Source organism: Manis pentadactyla, chromosome 4 (genome assembly GCF_030020395.1).
Source record: "Manis pentadactyla isolate mManPen7 chromosome 4, mManPen7.hap1, whole genome shotgun sequence".
Lineage (NCBI taxonomy): Eukaryota > Metazoa > Chordata > Mammalia > Pholidota > Manidae > Manis > Manis pentadactyla.
The window spans coordinates 43,599,151-43,613,999 of record NC_080022.1 but is presented as its reverse complement, the minus strand read 5'-3'; the positions used below and the strand labels follow the sequence as shown (position 1 = coordinate 43,613,999).

At 42.1% G+C, this 14,849-nt stretch overlaps 1 protein-coding gene across 4 annotated transcripts in view; it reads left to right on the top strand.

Moving 5' to 3' along the window:
• Positions 1 to 13,778, top strand: part of YIPF1 (Yip1 domain family member 1) — a 45,927-nt gene extending 32,149 nt beyond the window's left edge. For 2 of the 4 annotated variants that reach the window (XM_036911166.2, XM_036911167.2), the window contains exons 9-10: positions 2,289 to 2,385; positions 13,246 to 13,413. In XM_036911166.2, the coding sequence (XP_036767061.2) occupies positions 2,289 to 2,378 (90 nt within the window). In that variant the 3' untranslated portion in view covers positions 2,379 to 2,385; positions 13,246 to 13,413. Of the gene's footprint in view, positions 1 to 2,288; positions 2,386 to 13,245 lie in introns of all 4 variants that reach the window. The other 2 variants (XM_036911165.2, XM_057500225.1) reach the window with 1 other exon arrangement.
• The last annotated feature ends 1,071 nt before the right edge of the window (positions 13,779 to 14,849 follow it).

The window sequence follows — 14,849 nt, the reverse complement described above, 5'->3', positions numbered from 1 at the left end:
CATGTTTTTGAGTAGACAACTATGGTCTCATTAAGTGCATTAAAACCACCCTGATACTTTATCATTGTGTCAAGTTCTGAAACACAGACCTGGTTTACGTGACTTTACAACATGCATAAGCTTTAAACTCGAGACAGAGGACTTTGGGTTTGACTCGTGGCTGAGTGACACTATTAATTTCTGGCACTTGGAATCTTTGGGCTGGTCCCGTGAAATGCTGCGCGACTCTTCTTTGACCCTTCTGTCTGCCAAAGGAGAATGTGCTTTTCCTTATAGCTATCTTACTACAGTGCCTCTCCCTGTGTCTTCCTGTCTCTCTCCTGAAATGTGTTCCCATTATACACCTAGCTGAGGAACTGGTCAAGAGGAGGCAGGAGAAGAGGCATTACTCTGTTCAGTTCTGCAAAGAAGAAAAAGGAGTGAGGCAGATTGGACAATGGGGCCGGGAGGAGGCGGTGTTACTGTTAAGAACGTACTTCACCTGGTACCTGTGGCAGGATCTGGGCTGGGGATAGAGCCACATTGCAGGCTACACTGGAGAATAAAAGAGCATAGATTTTGGAGCCAGACACAACTGGATTGAAATCCTAGCTCAGAGACGTAGTTGTATAGCCTTGGGAAAATACCTCTTTGAGCCTCAGCTTGTACATCTTTAAAATGGGGATAAAATTGCCTAATGCAGGATTATTGAGTAGATTAATGATCAAGTATGTGCCTAGTCCACTGTAGCCTCCCCAGGTAACTTGTTGTTAAGTATTGGTGGAATTAATGAGTTAATGAGTCATAGAATTATACCTTGCCCTTGGAGATCTTTGTTTCCAACCCCTTCGTTTTACTGGTAAGAAAACTAAGGTCCATGAATAAGAAAACACAGGCCTACAGATAGGAAAACTGTGGACTGACTTGTCCAAAGTTACAGTTATGAGTACCAGCACAGCCAAATTTGGAACCAGGCCTCTTGGCTCATTCCATCTGATGAGGATTTTCTCCATTAGCCTGGAAGAAAGGCAGCAGCATTTCAGCATAATGTGAATTTCGTGGCTCATTGCAACTTCTGAGATAACTGGTAACTCAGAGATAACCGGAGGGCCTTCCAGTTAGGGGCATGGCCCCTGTCCCCAGCTTCAGCTCGGAACTGTTCTTTCCCTGCCCCAGAAAACAGGTGTCACAAGGGGCCATGGGAAAGAAGACTTTTAAAACTAATGGAATTGCTGTTAGAACTGCAATACTAAATAGAACTGATCTGGGTATGTAACAAAACTAGAGGGGGTTTGCAGCTAGGAACTTTGAAATGGACTGTTCAAGAGCTAATAGGCAGAGGAATGAATAGCTTGGGAAAGCTCCAGGGTGTCGTGTTGGTGCCCCCTTCTGGCTGATAGAGAGCAGACCTGGCGAAATGGTTCCTGACTTGGTAGGTTTTTGTCTCTTCACCTTCCTAATGCCCTGACTGCAGGGGGGAGTCATGAGCATGCAGTGGTCCTTGCTTTATTAAAGGATTTACCTTTCCTTTGAACAGCCGGTGTTCAAGGCTAGTGAGATTGTTATTTTCCTGGGCTTCTGGGTTAGAATTCTCAGACCTTGAAACAGGTGGGCAGATCCTCCTTGATGTTTTCCCTCTTCCACCTCCTTCGGATTTTTGACAGTTAAATTAAAGATGGTGCATGGAATCAGTTATCAAACCTTTTATTTTTAAGCTGAAGAATTATGAGGTAAGGCCTGCCTAGCACTGTCTTTTAAAGGTCTTTATTGAGAGCCAACTGGTTTAGCAGCAATCTATCATAGTTCAGTTCATTAAGTATTGACTGTTTGCATAGTGTGCCAGAGCCTGTGTGAAGGGCTGGTGACATAGAGACAAGAAGGATGCAGTCTTTTCCCTGGAAGAGAGGCTGTATAATGTAGCGATTAAGAGCTTGAGCCTTGGAGTCAGAAGGACCTCACTTTGAGTCCTGACTCCACCACTCATTAGCCATTAACCTGTCATTCAGGTTGACCGAATGACAGTCTCTCTGAGTGTCAGTTTCTTATCTGTCAAGGGAGGATAATAACAACAACTTCACAGGGTTGTTAAGAAGAATAAGTCATATGTAGCAAGTGCTCAATAAATGGTAGCTAATAAAAAAGTCACAGTCAAGTGAGACAGACAGAAATAGATGGTTGTAGTTCATTGGATGGTGGATGTGGAGGGGGAAGCATAAGAGCCACAGAGCCCAGCGGTACTGTTGACACAGAGTTGAGAAGACTCACTCAGACCATTGGTTTTTAACTCTTCTCATGAACCTCCTTTTCAGGCATACTTTTTTGATTCACCAGAGATGGACCATCTCCCAACAACTACAGTTGCTCCAAACCAAACAGTTGCAGCAGCAAAGTTCAGCTAAAGAGGAAGTAAGAGATTCTATTTTTATCTTCTTGCTGTGTGGTATAGTAAAAGTGGGCAGGTATTTCAGTTTGTTACTGTTAGCATCAAGAGCAGAGACGGCCAGACCCTTTTATCTTTCTGTACAGTTAGGTATAGGATACGTACACATGCATTTCTGTACATGAGTGTCCCTCTTGCCAAAGGCTTCAGTTGTGAAGTCCACATGGTCCTGGCTTTATGGATTTGGGAAACGTGAGCTCTCAGATTCTTCCATAAGAGAAGACCTGTCTTTTTGGCCCAGCATCCCCTCCCCTCTTCTCCCTGCCCCCTTCCCAGCAGCACAGTATCGGTTTCTTACATTTTTTCACAGGCTTGGTGTTTTTTTGTTTTCCCTGTGACTTCTCAACCTGGCCTCAAACCCTGAGTATGACCTCTCTTGACTTACTATTGGGGTTCTCCAAAACTTACACATTCTCATGCCTGGTTTGTTCTCTGAGCCTCTAATTATTCCACTATCAGTGGCTAGCTTCAGGGTTAAAGTCCAGGAGAAAGAGCCAATTCCTCCCTAGCTTGTTGCTTGTCTCCATTTCACATCCTCAGTACACGACTCTGTGGCCCTGCTGAACTTCTTGCTGTTGCCACAGCACATCAGGCCTTGGCACTGGCTGTTACAGATGTCACAGGTGCCTGGAATGTTCCTTCCCTTCCAACAGTCATCACTGACCTTATTATTCCATTATGCATTGTATTGAATATCACTCTACTAATTGTGCTTGAAACACCATTCACTGTCTATGTGTGTCCATCTGCCTAGCCACTTGTTCACTCATTTGTTCATTTATCCTCCATGTACTGGTGTGTCTCCCCAGTGAGACAGCTCCATAAGAACATTAATGGGTGTTACTCTGTATCTGTCTTGCTCACCTCAATGACCTAGGGTGCTCAGTAAATGTCTGTGGAGTGGGTGAGTAAAGCCACACTCTACACATGATCTCCCTGTGGACCAAAATCTTTACTCTGTTTTGTAATCACAGGCTGACCTTTCTGCCCAAGCTGCTGTTTGCCAAACAACAGGATGTGGTACAAAGACTGGGGCAATTTAAATTAAACCAGTAGAATTTATATTAAATCCTGGCCCACCATGTATTAGCAATGTACCTGGGGTGAGAGGCTTATTCTCTCTGAGTGTCAGCCAACTTAACTATGAAATAAGGATGATATAGCCTATACTTTAAGATTGTAATGAAAATTACAGATCGTATTTATGAAATTCCTGGTACATAGTTAAGGTGCTCCATAGTGGAATCAAAGCTACTAACCCTCTGAGAGTGGATCAGCAATTTGTATTGAAATTTAATGGCTCTCACTGACTTTACTTGGACCCTTTATTTCCTTTATGTAAAACAATTGAAGATTTCCCCTCTTTGTAGAGGAATTTAGGTTGCAGGCCCTACAAGTTGACAAGATGTGATAGGTCAAACAAAGGCATCCCCAGTGGCCTTGTTGGTTTGAGCACAGTTAATAGAGTGATATGTAATACAGTGCATATGACAGTGCCAAGGCCTGATGTGTCCTGGCCAGTGGAATGACTAAGGGACTATTACAAATGAGTTGGCTGAAGTCGCCTACCTGTTAGAGGCAGAGCTGGGACTCAAATCCAGGTCTTCAGGAGGCAATTCCTGAGGTTTTTGCACTTTCCCATGTTTGAGGCTGATTTTCTTTTTACCAGTGTAACTTTCAGGGTCCCACTTCTGGCATTTGGCTTTTTTTTTTTTTTGAGCCTGCTTTTGCTTGTCTAGAGATGCTTTAGTCCAGAGAATGCATACTTCTTTGATTGTACAACTTATCAGTTAAGAATTTGAGGACTGTATTAATTATCTGTTGCTGCTAAACAATATTACTTCAAACTTAGCAGCTGTTTAAGGCACACATTTGTTGTCTCACAGTGTCTGTGGGTCAGGAATCTCGGCATATCTTAGCTTGGTTCTCTCCTTCAGATTCTCTCACAAGATGCACTCAGAGTTTTGGCCTAGGCTGGGTCTCATCTGAAAGCTGTCCTGGGGAAGGATCTTATTCTAAGCTCCCATGGTTGTTGGCAGAACTCACTTCCTTGTGGCCTGTTAGTCTGAGGGCCTCCTTGCTGACCGTCAGCTGCAGGCTGCCCTCAGTTCCTTGCCACACAGGCCTCTCCATATGATAACTGACTTCGTCAAAGCCATAAATGGAGATAATCAACAGAGAGTTGTTAGGAGGAGTTACAGTCTTATGTAACATAATCATGGAAATGACATCTCTCACCTTCACTGTATTCTTTTGATTAGAGGCAAGTCATAAGTCTTGCCTACTCTCAAGGGGTGGGAATTACACAAGGGCAGGAGTACCTGGAGGCAGGGATTGTTGGAGGCTTTTTAAAACTAAATTTTAATTTTGTAGTAGCTCCCTCTCATCCACTGGGAATACATTCCAAGACCCAGTGGATGCCTGAAGCCTTTGGTAGTACTGAATCTTACATATATTTTTCCCTATAGATATATACCATGGTAAAAGTTAATTTATAAATTAGGCATAGTAAGAGATTAACAACAATAATAATAAAATAGAACAATTATAACAATATAAATGATGTGGAGTCTCTTTCTCAAAATCTCATTATACTTACTAAGTAGTTACTGTACTTTCAATATTACTCACACTCCTTCCTCTTGTGATGGTGCAAGAGGATAAAATGCCTACCCGATGAGATGAAGTGAGGTGAATGATGTAGGCACTGTGATGTAGCCTTAGGCTACTGCAGACCTCCTGACACCATGTCAGGAGGAGAATCTGCTTCCAGACTGGGTAACCACAGGTAGCTGAAATTGTGAAAAGTGAAACCATGGATAGCGGGACACTACTGTGTTTTATTTTTCAGTTTTATTGAGGTATAACTGACCAATAATAGTGTAAGATATTCAAAGTGTACATTGACTTGATATACATATACATTGTGTGGAGACCATCTTGGAGTCTGGCTGCCACAGCACCCACCTGTAGTAATATGTGTGTATTTGAAGTATTTACATATCCTATTGTCAGTCCATATAGTTACTATTAAAGCTTGCTTCCTTATGTTTCTGTGAAAAATAAATCTTGGCAGAAGTTCTGACACTGTCCTTCCACCAGCTCAGCAGACTGTTTTTGGAACCCTTGCCTGAGAGTGAGCGTACAGTAGCTTGTTTGCATTACAGCTGAATTTTCTACACAGTTGCCCAGCTCATCCCGCAGATGGATTCCATTGACTGTTAGCAGAGAAGGTCCTGGGGCAGGGTGTGTCTCTTCCTTAGATTGAAGTCTGTAGGCAAGGGCCTGAGTAATATTTGAGTTGGGCTCCCCAGTGCCTGGCCTAATGCCCTCTTGGCACAGACAGAGTGACTGATGGGTGGTTGGGGTGACCTTTTATAAGACTGAGAGTCAGTATGTGGGCTTTCAACAGAGGTGCCTTGGCTCTCTGAGTTCTGGATCATTTACTCTCTGATTCAGCAGTTTTCTGAGACTAGTCTATGGCTCTGTGAGCCAGGCCCCAGGGACCTGGGAGATCAGATCCAGTCTGCCTCAAGGAGCCTTGGTCTGTGGGCAAATAGGTAATGGCCAGGCTGGGTGCGAAGTGCCACAGCCTCGCTGTGAATGGCGACCCCTGTGGGAGCACAGTGACTGACTTGGTTGGGGAAGGCTTCACAGAAGGGGTCTTGTTTGTACCAGGTCCTCAAGGTTATGCAGAACAGTCAGGTACCCATGTTTCTGAAGAGTAGTCAGCTTCCCATGGTATTTTGGAAGGGGAGGATACAAGTTGTTCATGGGATACAGTGATGCGATGTGGGCTCACATCACTGAGAACATAAAAATCTGAGTCCAGCAGGAGAGTGATAGAGGCAGAGAACACTGGCAACAGCTCCTCAGGTCTCTGGCTTGGCCTGAATACCCCACATCAGCTTAGTGAGGGGTCCTCTCAGCCTGCTACTGAGCTGGGACTTCGGTCCCTTCCTTACATTTTAGTTATGAGGGCTCCAGACCAGTGTCCCACATGCAAACCTTCAGCGAGTCAGAAGCTGGCATCTGAGAAGAGGCTGGCCATTGGGGCCTTGAGACCTCCCATCCTGATTTACACAGGTTTGACCCCTCTGGGCTCTGCTCAGATCTGTCAGCTCGGGTGTCAGTGCCTCCGTTTGGCACTGTCTCCAAATGAGATAGTGATGCAGTGTCTTTGGAGCCTCCCTGGCAAAAGCATCATTTGCTTTGCCAATAAGAGGGGCTGTGCAGAGCCCCAGGCACTGCTGATTTATGAGCTGGCTTGCCTTCTACTGGAATCTCTGGGCTCCCAGCTTTCACTGAGAAAGGATGGCTTCTGTCTCACCAATAACCTCGTCATGTAAATCTGTGCATTGGAGGGCTTAGGCTGGAATGCTCTACTGGGACAGCATTAACCCCTTTTCTCCCTGGAGCCTGAGGATCATGGGGGAGCCTCCAATTATATGTAATCAGGGAAGCTACCCCTTCATTAGTCATTGAGATATTATAAAGAATATCTTTCTTTATCCCTTCCTTCCTTCTTCACTCCTTTCTGTTTTTTAAGTTAACTTATCACCTGAGGGCACTGCCATTTCTTCTCTAAGCCAAGGCCCTGGTGAAGCCTGGAAACTACCTAGGGAATCTGAGGAATGGACTGTATGAAGGACCGCATCCAGACCGGGGCTGCCCTCCCAGGAACAGTGACAAGTGGGTCTGTCCAGAGGAGGGCACCCAGCAGATAATTATACGGCAGTGTGATAAGGGCTTTAAATAAGAGATGAGCAAAGGGCTTCGGGAGACTCCTTTGTAATTAAAACCCTCCTGATTTGATACGCAGGATTTATATACAATTATCCTTTTCACTCACTGCTGCCAACAGTGTTCACTGTATAAGCTAACATGACAAACCCTTTTAGTAGGTTTACACACATTAATTCCTTCATTTTGAAGTCAGCTTTAACTCAGTGCAATAATCCCCTTTAACACAGCATCCAAACTTACATGACTTCACACCCCAGCTAACACTGGTTTCTACCAGTGCCACCTTCTTTTCCACACCATGTCTGAGAATCCATTTTCAGTTCCTGGGCTTTCTTTCTCAGTTTTCTTCTTTGTTCTGTTCCTTTGAGGTAAATTGGGGAGAACTTGGGATGGAGAATGGGTCAACTCAATAATCTTTTTATTCTTTTCTTATTTAGCGGAAAATTTTAAACCTAGGCAAAAGTAGGGTGAATAGTATAATGAATTCCCATGTACCCATCAGCCACTTTCAACAGCTGTCAACTCACAGCCAATCTTGTTTCATCTACACACTCATCTATTCCCCACCTCTTTCTCCATATTACTTTGAAGCAAATCTGATACTTTTTAAATAATCATAATACCATAGTCATATCTAAAAACATTGTAACTCCTTAGTATCAAATATATACTTTACTGTTTGAATTTCATATTGTAATTGGTTAATGTACCTCTTAAATGTGTTCTAAATTACAGATACCTACTCTATCTCCCTCTCACTTTCCCTTTGCCATTTCTTTGTCGAAGAATTATTTATCCTTTAATCTCTAACTGTCTGGGTTTTGCTGAGTGTCTCTCCATGGTGTCATTTACATGTTGCTGTAAATTTGTGGTTGTATCTAGATTCAGGATTACTGTTTGTTTGTTTTGGTAAGATTATATTTGCTGTTAAGTGTTTCTATCCATAACTCACAATGTCTAATTATTTCTCCTTTTGATATTAGTGGCCATTAATAAGAAATGTCTAGATCTATTCATTTATTAGAGGTTTCAAAATGGTGGTAATTCAGTTCTTTCTTTGTTTATTAACTAGACTATGTCTTTAATGGAACTTCCCTTCATCTACAATTTGGCTATCCTGTGATAATAGTTTATATAAGAAAAGCAAGAAAAATGATTATTTCGTTTTATTCCCCTACTTTCAAAACAGTTGCTGGCTCACAAGCTGCCACAGTGACCAGTTTGAGTCCATTGCGAGTGTTATGCTGAATGTTGTTCAGATTGTCCTGTCTTTGGCCAGAGGGAACCTCTTCAAGTCCTGTTGGCCTGGCCCTGGGATAATTGCCTTGCTATGTTATGACAAAATGTTCCAGTCTCATTTTGAACATTTCCTCTCCTAGATCCAGACTGAGCCATTTCTTGAAGGAGCCTTGATTCCGTTCACTGGGGAAATAGTATTTCCAGATCCCAGTCTGGATGCTAGTAGCAGTCACTGCAACTGGCTTGGTCGCTCCTAACAGGCCTGTGTCGTGTTGGGAGCCAGGAAATATGTTTGTTGTTTGCTTGTGTTTCTGTTTTTTTTTTTTAAAGAAGATACATTGTGAGTTCATACTCACACTTCATTTAGTACTATAGAGTTTTTACTAAATCTCTTTTACCTTCTCTATTTCCTTTTTCCCATACTGAGGATCTCACTTCTCAATGATAGTAGCCATGATGGGCTTAGACTGTCAAATAAGTGCTTGATTGTTTTATTCTACCATGTACTCACAGCAAACAGTAACAGCAGTAAAACACTACACTAAGTATAAGCATAGCTCAGATGTTGTGGGGTTGGTTCCAGACCACAGCAATAAAAAAAGTAGCACAATAAAGTGAGTCGAATGAATTTTTTGGTTTCCCAGTGCATGTAAAATTTGTATTTACATTGTGCTCTAGTCTTTTAAGTGTGCAATGGCAGTATGTCTGAAAAAAACAATATACATGCCTTACTTAACAAGTAGTTTATTGCTAAAAATAGATCTCTATCATCTGAGCTTTCAGCGAGTCCTAATCTTTCTGCTGGTGTAAGATCTTGCCTCAACATTGATGGCTGCTGCCTGATCACGGTGATTGCTGCAGGTTGGGGTAGCTGTAACAATTTCTTAAACTAAGACAACAATGAAATTTGCTGCACTGATGGACTCTTCCTTTCATGAACTATTGCTCTCTAGCATGCCATGTTGTTTGATAGTTCTTTCCCCACAGTAGAACCTTCAAACTGGAGTCAGTCCTCCCAAAACCTGCCACTGCTTTACCAAGTAAGATAATGTGATATTTTAAGTCCTTTGTTGTCATTCCAACAGTCTTCACAGCATCTTCACCAGGAGTAGCTTCCTTCTCAAGAAACACTTTCTCAGATCATCCACCAAAAACAAAACTGCTCATCTGTGCAGGTTTGATCCTAAGATGTAGCAGTTCAGACATATCCCAGGCTCCACCTCTAATTCTAGTTCTTTTGCTCTTTCCACCACATCTGCACTTAACTTCCTCCTCCTATGTCTTGAACCCCTCAAAGTCATCTATGAGGGTTAGAATCAACTTCTTCCAAACTCTAAATGTTGATATTTTAGCCTGTTCACATAAATCACAGATGTTCTTAATGGCATCTAGAAGGGTGAATCCTTTCCAGAAAGTTTTCAGTTTATGTCACCCAGATCCATCAGAGGAATCACTATCTATGGCAGCTGTAGCCTTATGAAACGTATTTCTTAAATACTAAAAGAAATGGTCCGTGGGATGCAGAATGGATGCTGTGTTAGTAGGCGTGAAAACATTATTAGTTTCCTTGTACATCTCCATCAGAGCTCTTAGGTGACCAAGGTTCATTGTCAATGAGCAATAACATTTTGAAAGGAACTCTTTTACTGAAAGTTGTTCTCAACAGTGGGCAGAAAATATTTAGTGAACCATGTTGTGAGCAGATGTGCTGTCGTCCAGGCCTTGTTGTTCCATTTATAGAGGACAGGCAGAGTAGATTCAGCTTAATTCATGACCCTAGGATTTTTCTAAAGATAAATGAGAACTGGCTTCAACTTCAAGTCACCAGCTGCATTAGTCCCTAACAGGAGAGTCAGCCTGTCCTTTGAAACTTTGCACTGACTTCTCCTCTCCAGGTATGAAAGTCCTAGATGACATCTTCATTCAATAGAAGGCTGTTTTGTCTATACTAAACATCTGTTATTTAGTGTAGCCACCTTCATGAATGATCTTAGCTAGATCTCCTGGATAACTTGCTGCAGCTTCTACGTCAGCACTTGCTAATTTCAATATTGTTGTGTCTCAGGGAATAGGGAAGCCTGAGGAGAGGAAAAGAGATGGGTGAATGGCTGGTCAGTGGAGAAGTCAAAACACACACAATATTTATTGATGAAGTTCATAGTCATATATGGGTGCAGTTCGTGGTACCCCAGAACAATTGTAGTAGTAACTTCGAAGATCACTGATTATAGATCATTGTAACAAATACAGTAATAATGAAAAATTTGAAATCCTGCAAGAATTAGCAAAATGTGACACAGGACAAAGTGAGTAAATGCTCTTGGAAAAATGGCACCTATAGTCTTGCTTGATGGAGGGTTGCTGCAAACCTTCAGTTTATATAAAACATAATACCTGCAAAGTACAATAAAATGAAGTATGCTTGTACTGAAAATAGTACTTTTAAATCTTTTGAGGTTTTTTTTTTTTTTAAGTTCTGGAATTCTCTTCCCTGGCTTATCTACTTGGAAACTTACTATGTATTCTTTAGGACCCATTTTCAGATACCCTCTTCTTGGTGAAGTTTACTTCTGTGCTCTCCCATAGCTCTTTGTGTATTCTATTATGGCAGTTTTCTTATTTACTGTAAATCCACAAACTGAGAATTCCTTGAGGACAGTGTAGCCCCAGCACCCAGCAGGCATTTGGGAAAAGCTTGATTTTGCACAAATGACAGTTGATATACATATCATGTGGCACCCAAAACTTTATTGGATTCCTTTGCCAAGTTACTTGGGAACTCTTTACTTGTTCATTCATTGGGGCCTACTCTTTGCTACTCTGCTGGGCTACTGGGGTGAACAATGGAGATAGGTCCTTACCTTCCAAGATTTTGCACCCCAACTTTATATCTCATGCATCAGACAAACTAGAAGGCCCTGCTAAATTAGAGAATCATGACTTTCAGAACTGCTGGTTGGAACACCCCAGATCAGCCAGTGGTGACGCTTTCCAGGCTTGGGTGCAGGGCTGGGTCCAGGAAGGGAGCAGGATATGCCTTTGCCAAGGTGGGAAGCCAGAAGTGACCAAGAAGCAGGTGAATAGGTGAGGGAGCCCTGGCTGATGGTGATATTATGGACCAAGTCTAGCACAAAGGACAGTATCATCTACCAAAAGTTGGCAGCAGGAGAAAGGAATTTTCTGCCTTCACATCTTTCTCCAGTCTAAACATTAATTTGGAACAGACAGCTAGAAAGATGAGAGACAAACAGAGTATATATTTATGAAAATAAAACCTTTAGTGCCTGCCCTGTAGGCTAGTGTGTCCCTACCTTTATTTAGCATTTTAGAAACTGCAGCTGATGTTTACCAGAAGGTCAGTCAGCACTGTAGGTTCTTCACTCCAGCAAATGATAGCATCCCACCCTGTCTAGCCACTTTTGACAGATATTTAGTTGGCAACTTCTCCATCTTGTAGAGTTAGGAGATGTAGACAGATGGGCCTGTAGCATGGTCAGATGCTCATGGCTGGTTGTGATACTGCTCTGCAGAGGGCTCCCAGGAGGCTTGGCTTATTCTCTGAGGTGGAAGGCCATGCATGAGGAGCCTCTCTCTGCCACATTCCTTAATCTCCCTTGGGTTTAACTCTATCTGTAGCCTTCTTTCCAAGTTCCCATCTCTTGCAAATCCCCAAAGAAGCATACCAACAGATGCCTCAAATTCATTATGTTCAAAGCTCAACTCATCCTCCCTACTACCAGACCCTGCTTAAATTTTCCTGTCTCTGTGAACGACACCCTTGATACTGCCCAACTTCAGACTAGGTTATATTCTATACTACAGTGCCTTCTCACAGTATCTTACAATTGTAATTACATAAATTATGTGGGGTTGGTTTTTATGTTTTGTTTTTGTATTTGCTTACCCTGTAGTTTCCCCAGCTAGACTGTAAGTTTCTTGAGAGTCGGAACCATGTTTGCCTTATTCATCATTGTACTCGGTGCCTGGCACGTGAGTCCTCAGTCGGTCTTTGTTGGATTATCCACCAGTCACCCAAGCTAGAAACCTCAGCATCAGTGTACATTCCTTCCTCTTATCTGCCACATCTTATCTGTCTGCGACTTAGGTATTCTGCCTCTCCAATATTTCTCAAATCTGTCCTTTCAGTACCACACCCAGCATTCAGGACCAATCATCTCCCACTGGGACTATGGTAATAACTTGATCGGTTTCTATGTCTCCTTTCTTTCCCTCTGTCCACTTCATCCTATATGTAGCCACAGGGGTCTTTGAAAATGTATAAATCTGACTGTGTCTTTAACTCTGTCAGTCCTTTACTTAAAACCTTTTTGTTTTGGCCTCCTATTTTCTAAAAAAACAGATCCAAACTCCCTGGATTGCCAAGATCTGTCCCTAATCTGTTTGTCTTGCCTCATATCCCGCCATTGTCCCCTATTTAACCTTATGTTTCAGCAACGATATACAGCTCTCCAGTTCCCAAATCCTTTTATGTCTCTCCATATTTACCTTATTTTTCTTCCTCTAGCACCTAACACAGAGCTGTCACAAGGAAAAGAGAGAAAGAAGAGTGGGTAAAGGTAGCTTTGAGATCTGGGTCAGAGAAAGTCACTGGGTTTCCAAAGAAATAGAGGAAAACTTTTAAAAATACCATCTCTTAACAGGTAGTCTCCATAGAGCTCATAAATCAGGGCTCAAGGCTCTAGATTTTGGATGCTGGTGGTGGTGGCATACTGCTCTGGTGTTGAAGCTGTACCTCTAAACATAAATACCCTTTTCTACAATTTAGGCCCTTTCTGTATGGGGGAATCTTCATATGGAAAGTTACTCTTTTTGTTTTTCAGTTCAGTATGTTTTGGGTGTGCTGCTTTTGGACATGGCACCCGCTGCAGAGATGCAGAATGACCAAAGCCAGCAGGAAGTGGATGGAGCGGCACCAGCCCCAGCACCTAGAGGGGCTGCCCTGGAGCCCCACCACCTCTCCAACAAGCAAAACTAAATGTTGGTCAGCATATGTGTCTTTCAGCTCTTCTCTCTCTGCTACCAATTATCATTTTGACTGCTGATTGAGGTACAAGGGAATGGGTTAGATGCACTGAGCGCCCTGCCATTTCCTCTCCCCGCCAGGTGATGTGCTTCATGTTAGGTACGCCCGTAATACCTGAAGTGGATCCACCCTAACTTCTCATGTCTTTCCTCACAATTATGTATAGATTACATAGGTGATCCTCTTCCCTCCAAATGCTTGACATCCTAAAGAGGCCAAACGGTGGGAACTTTGGTTGGGATTCACTGGAAGCCTAAAAATTTGTCTTTGGTGACCTGACACTAGGTAACTGAACTTAATGGTTGCAAAATAAATACCTCACAAAGTCTGTGTCTGGACGACTTTATGAATTTGACCTCAAGTTCTTCCTTGATGTTTTATCTTTGTGTGCTGAAGGCTGCTGGGAATCTGATTAAACGTGCTAGCTGTTGGGGTGTAGGGGTTAAAATGGACATCAGAATTTTTCATCTGGTAAGTATGGAACAGTGGGTTTAAAGAACGTGGTCACTTACACAGTATTTTGACACACATACCTTAGAAAATTCTTGAGGGCACTTTGAATTCCTCTTCAAGGTGGCATGACTTCCTGGCTAGAGTGCCTTAAAGGGAGAACCAGGGATACCTCAAAGATACTTTTTTTTTTTTAATAATTATTTTTTATTGAAGGGTAGTTGACACACAGTATTACATTACATGAGTTTCAAGTGTACAACACAGTGGTAGAACATTTATATACATAATTCTAGGTTCCAGCTATCACCCTACCAGGCTGTTACAATATCTTGACTATATTCCTTATGCTATACCTTACATCCCGGTTACTAATTAATTTTACCATTGGAAGTCTGTCCTTTTTTTTTTTTTTTTTTTTTTTTTTGTGAGGGCATCTCTCATATTTATTGATCAAATGGTTGTTAACGACAATAAAATTCTGTATAGGGGAGTCAATGCTCAATGCACAATCATTATTCCACCCCAAGCCTAATTTTTGTCAGTCTCCAATCTTCTGAGGCATAACAAACAAGTTTTTACATGTAGAACAAATTCTTACATAATGAATAAGTTACATAGTGAACAGTACAAGGGCAGTCATCACAGAAACTTTCGGTTTTGCTCATGCATTATGAACTCTAAACAGTCAGTTCAAATATGAATACTCATTTGGTTTTTATACTTGATTTATATGTGGATACCACATTTCTCTCTTTATTATTATTATTTTTAATAAAATGCTGAAGTGGTAGGTAGATACAAGATAAAGGTAGAAAACATAGTTTAGTGTTGTAAGAGAGCACATGTAGATGATCAGGTGTGTGCCTGTAGACTATGTGTTAATCCAAGCTAGATCAGGGCAATAAAACATCCACGTATGCAGAAGATTTCTCTCAGAACGGGGGGGTG